Here is a 5254-nt window from a genome sequence, read left to right as displayed (position 1 = left end):
TTGCGTCTTGTGAAGGATGAAGGAGGATTTAATCTTCGTAGGCGTCAGGAGTTTCACTGTTTTAATACAAAAAAATATATTTCTATAGAATGGTAACAGTTTTTTGTCGTTCCTGTTTCCGATAACATTTCAATTCCGGTATAAAACGGTGGACGATGTTTCCGCCCAGACCAGACGTCCACTAGAGTCTGTAATGTCTGTAAAGTGTCCGGTCACTTCTCCTCCTCCTCCTCCTGTAGGACTTGTATCTGAGCGTTGCTCCTCCTCCTCTTCCTCTCGTCTCCAGGGAGTCTGAGGTTCTCCTCCGTCACTCCTCCCTCGTCCTCGTCGCTGTCGGAATCTGATTCCGAGTCGTCCGAGTCGCGCTCGGAGCCGCCGTCCGAGTCGTCCAGCTCCACCAGCGACACGTCCTGGAGGTCACATGATGACACGGGATGAGGAACCCACAGTCACACGAGAGAGGGGGAGAGGGAGGAGAGAGGGAGGAGAGAGGAGGTACAATCTATCTATAATATAAAACGGAATCGCGAGTAGGGCGGGGCTTAAGCTCCATAAGGGCGCCGCCGTGTTTATTTCTCAGAATTCCACGGGGCGGCCCCCACGTGACCGTCCCACCGGCTGCGGGTCCATATGGGTCACAACAACGCGAGTGCACGAGATCTGACTGCCGTGTGTGTGTCTTTTTTGTGTGTTTTTTTTTTACTTTGCTGCTGTACCGTTTGTTTCCATTTTGCTTTCACGTATTATAGTGTATGGTACATTTTATTATAAAGCAGCTTGGAAAGCACTGACAATTTCATTCTAAGATTATAAATACTGTCTAATCACGATCATTTAGTGAACATATTGTCGTTGTAGTGGCTCATTCTTTTCTGGTTCTGGGATTGCAGAGGCTCAGAGCTTTGTCTGGTCACAGGGTCACGAGTAAAAAATCATCACATATTAGAAAGGAGTACGGCTGCATCAAACACTCCAATTGCAGTTTGTTTGCTATTATTTTTAGTAGGGCTGCTCGATTATTGAAAAAATAATAATCACGATTATTTTTGTCATAATTGAAATCACGATTATTCAAACGATTATTTGTTGCCTTTAAAAAAAATCCATAGAAAAAGTGACAAAAAAATCCGTCAAAAAAAGACAAAAATCATTAAAAAAAAGACAAAAATCCATCAAAAAAATGACAAAAATCCATCAAAAAAAGACAAAAATCCATCAAAAAAATGACAAAAATCCATCAAAAAAAGACAAAAATCCATCAAAAAAAAGACAAAAATCCATCCAAAAAAGAGACAAAAATCCATCAAAAAAAGACAAAAATCCATCAAAAAAAATGACAAAAATCCATCCAAAAAAAGACAAAAATCCATCAAAAAAAGACAAAAATCCATCAAAAAAAAAGACAAAAATCCATCAAAAAAAGACAAAAATCCATCAAAAAAATGACAAAAATCCATCCAAAAAAAGACAAAAATCCATCCAAAAAAAGACAAAAATCCATCCAAAAAATTACAAAAATCCAAAATTTAAAAATTAGAAAAAAAAATATTAAAAAAAATATATATATATTACAATCGATTTTTTGTGATTATGCTAATTTTGTAATCGTTTACTGTTGTAATCGAAATCGTAATCGAATTTCGATTAATTGCACAGCCCTAATTTTTAGCTTTCATTATTTTATACATTTGTCGTGGCCAGAGTTTTTGGAATGGAATGTGCAGGGGGGGCTTCCAGTAAAACGGTTGGGAACCACCGGTCTACTTCCTGCGGGTCTACAGCTATTACTGAGTGACGGGTTATAGCGACTAGGGTGGACATTTCTTTGGAATAACTCATAATCTCAGAATATCAAATGTGGAGACTAGCGAGGAGCAAGAGCTACCTGGTTATGGAGGAGCCGGGCTGAGAGGAGAGCGCTCAGCACGCCGGTCTGTACCACTCAGATTACACACATCTGCATTAAATACAGGGGATTATTGGGTCGGTTTGATGTCGTAGCATGCTGGAAAATGATAATAATAAATACCTATAGTTAACTTTGGGATGGCTAACATAGCAGAAACAGATCCTTTAAAAATAGGGGTGTAGTAGTGTTTTTTCCGCCCTTTTGTCGAAGAAAAATGACTAAATTATTTTATTATCATTGTTCTGTAGTAAAAAGTAATCCCAGCCCTGATGATGTGAAATGGTTAAAGGAACACGGTAGAACATTTGAACTCACCATGTGGATGACCCGCGGCGCCTCCTCCACGTTCTCGATGTCGAACTGCTCGGGCGGAGCCGCCTCCATCTGACGCCGCAGCTTCTCGTTGGCTTCGGCCATTTGAGGAAGAAACGTCTGCAGACGCTCCAGCACTGAGGGAAACAAACGCCACAGTCTCCCTCAATAAATACATAAATAATCTAAATAAAACAGATTTATTAGCATTCCCCCCTATTCTTTCTTTGTAAAACAGAAGAAAAAAAATCCTGAAATATCCCTTTAACAATATCCCCTTAAGCAAAGTCTACAGTTCGGCTGATTTGATTTTGGAGGCCGACACAGTAGGATGAAAAAAAAATAATATCAGGGCAAATGTGAGACTTTTTCCCCTTAACTCCCACCTGAACCAAGCACGTTTTCTCCAGTTTGGCTTTACCCCAATCCAAAAGCTTCTGGAAAAAAGGTGAGGAAATAGAGAAGGAACTGAGATGAAAACAATGATGGAAATGTGAGAAAGAAGTGAGAAAATATTGACAAAAAAGTGACGAAAAAATGACAAAAATTTGATAAAAATTTGACAAAAAAAATAACAAAAAATTACAAAAAATGGACAAAAAAATGGACAAAAAATGACAAAAAATGTGACAAAAATGTGATAAAAAATGGACAAAAAAATTAGAAAAAAATTAGAAAAAAATTAGAAAAAAAATGACAAAAATGTGACAAAAATGTGAGAAAAATTTGACAAAAAAATGACAAAAATGTGATAAAAATGTGAGAAAAATTTGACAAAAAATGACAAAAAAACACAAAAAATGACAAAAATGTAACAAAAAAATGATGAAAAATAGACATAAATGTGATAAAAAATTGACAAAAAAAATAAAAATGTGACAAAAATAACAAAAATGTGACAAAAATGTGATAAAAATTTGACCAAAAAATGACAAAAATGTGACAAAAAAATGATGAAAAAATGACAAAAATGTGATAAAAATTTGACAAAAAATAACAAAAAAAATGACAAAAAATGTGACAAAAATGTGATAAAAATTAGACAAAAAATGACAAAAAAATGACAAAAAGTTACAAAAATGAGTTGAATACCCAACAAAAAAATGCTGAAAAAAAAATCTGATGACGTGCGGAAAAAGATCCTCTCGGTTCAGGCGGGAGTTAATCTCTAAATAATTTTCTTTCCCCCGAATACGCCGTCGTAGTTTTTGTCTCTCCGTCCAAAATCAGATCAAACCTGAGAATACTTCTAAATAATACTTGACAGAGTTCATCCTCACCGCTGCTCCTCGGCACTCGCTCCGTCTGAGGTCGACCCGGCGTCGGTTTGAGGAGCAACTTCTCACTGAAACCTGAGGAAACACGTTCAGCACAGTTTACATCAGAACAGACACACATGGACAACCAGGACAAAACAAGGGTCAAATTAAACTAAACTAGCGAATGTTTAACCTCTTAACCCCTGCCTAAACCGAGCACATTTTCTCCAGATCAGCTTCACCCAAATCTAAAAACTTCTTGGAAAAAAAAAGCAGTAAAATAGCAACAAAAACGAGGATGAAAACGACAAAAAAAGCGGCGGTGGTGAAAAAGCAAATAAACATGAAACAGCATCAGTCTTAAAAGTGTCTATAGGCCTGTGTAACGCCTCATTTGAAAGTCAAGACCCACAAAACTGATTTTTTTTCCTCGCATTGTTGTTGTGTTGTGTCACCTTTTTATGTTTTTTTTGGGTCACATTTTGGTTGAGTTATTGTCACTTTTTTGTTGAATTTTTGTCACTTTTTTGTTGAATTTTTGTCACTTTTTTGTTGTATTTTTGTCACATTTTTGTTGGATTTTTGTCACATTTTTGTTGAATATTTGTCACTTTTTTGTTGAGATTTTTGTCACATTTTTGTTGAATTTTTGTCACTTTTTTGTCGAATTTTTGTCAATTTTTTATTGAATTTTTGTCACATTTTTGTCACATTTTTTGTAGAATTTTTGTCACTTTTTTGTTGAGATTTTTGTCACTTTTTTGTAGAATTTTTGTCACTTTTTTGTTGAGATTTTTGTCACTTTTTTGTTGGATTTTTGTCAATTTTTTTTTAAATTTTTGTCACATTTTTGTCGCATTTTTGTCACTTTTTTGTTGAGATTTTTGTCACTTTTTTATTGAATTTTTGTCACTTTTTGGTTGAATTTTTGTCACTTTTTGGTTGGATTTTTGTCAATTTTTTATTTAATTTTTGTCACATTTTTGCCAATTTTTTATTTAATTTTTGTCATTTTTGTTGCGTTTACATCCTTGTTTTCTTCTCATTTTTTGTGACCGTTTTGGTGCTTTTTTCCCTAGAAGCTTTTTGATTCGGGTAAAGCCAAACTGGAGAAAATGGGATCCGTTCAGGTGGGAGGTAAGAGGGTAATTAGAATCAACAACACTCTGGATAACGAGGAAATGTTGCTATATTGACTCTTTTTTTCCATGAAGCTTTTAGATTTGGGTAAAAAGACAAACAGAGAAAATAATATTCAGGCTACTCTACACACCTCCGATCATTTGTTCACAACGTAAAGTCGAAATCGATCAAAGCGCAAACAACGACGATTTACCCGGAGAAAAACAAGCTTTAATTCACCTTTACTTTCTGTGATCGCGTAACAAGTGAGAATAAACTCACCTCTCGTGTTTCCACAGTTCAGCAAAGCGGCAGAGCTCGTTTTCGACGCGTTTAATTCCATTTTTCACGAAGGATTCCGCAGTGTTTGGATCCAACGTGCGTTTCCTCCGGACACCTTCTTCTTCTTCTTCTGTTAGATTTATTGGCAGTTGGCCACCAGCGTCGGGGCATTACCGCCACTTACTGGGCTGGAGTGCGAGTCATCAAGTATGGTCAGAGGGAAACTCACGCTGAATCAGTAGACACTGATTATGCTTTTATATTCTATACATCAACTTAGTATCGACTAAATAACGCAAGAGCTCTTTCTTAATTGTTTTACTGCCATCTCCAAGAAGATTGCAAATTGACAGCACCTTTTTCTCTTTAT

At 36.3% G+C, this 5254-nt stretch overlaps 1 protein-coding gene across 1 annotated transcript; it reads right to left on the bottom strand.

Annotated features, from left to right (window-relative positions):
- Positions 1-212: 212 nt before the first annotated feature.
- nopchap1 (NOP protein chaperone 1) lies at positions 213-5000 on the bottom strand (the record flags this gene model as incomplete). The annotated part of the gene is made up of 4 exons (XM_079581107.1): positions 4885-5000; positions 3502-3573; positions 2225-2358; positions 213-410 (listed from the first exon to the last, which is right to left on the bottom strand). The coding sequence occupies exons 1-4, from the start codon at positions 4943-4945 to the stop codon at positions 213-215; spliced, it is 465 nt and encodes a 154-aa protein (XP_079437233.1). The 5' UTR covers positions 4946-5000.
- Between the last annotated feature and the right edge of the window lie 254 nt (positions 5001-5254).

This window comes from Gobius niger, assembly GCF_951799975.1.
Source record: "Gobius niger genome assembly, chromosome: 22".
Lineage (NCBI taxonomy): Eukaryota > Metazoa > Chordata > Actinopteri > Gobiiformes > Gobiidae > Gobius > Gobius niger.
The sequence above is the reverse complement of the archived record's forward strand: the minus strand, read 5'-3'. Positions and strand labels throughout refer to the sequence as shown.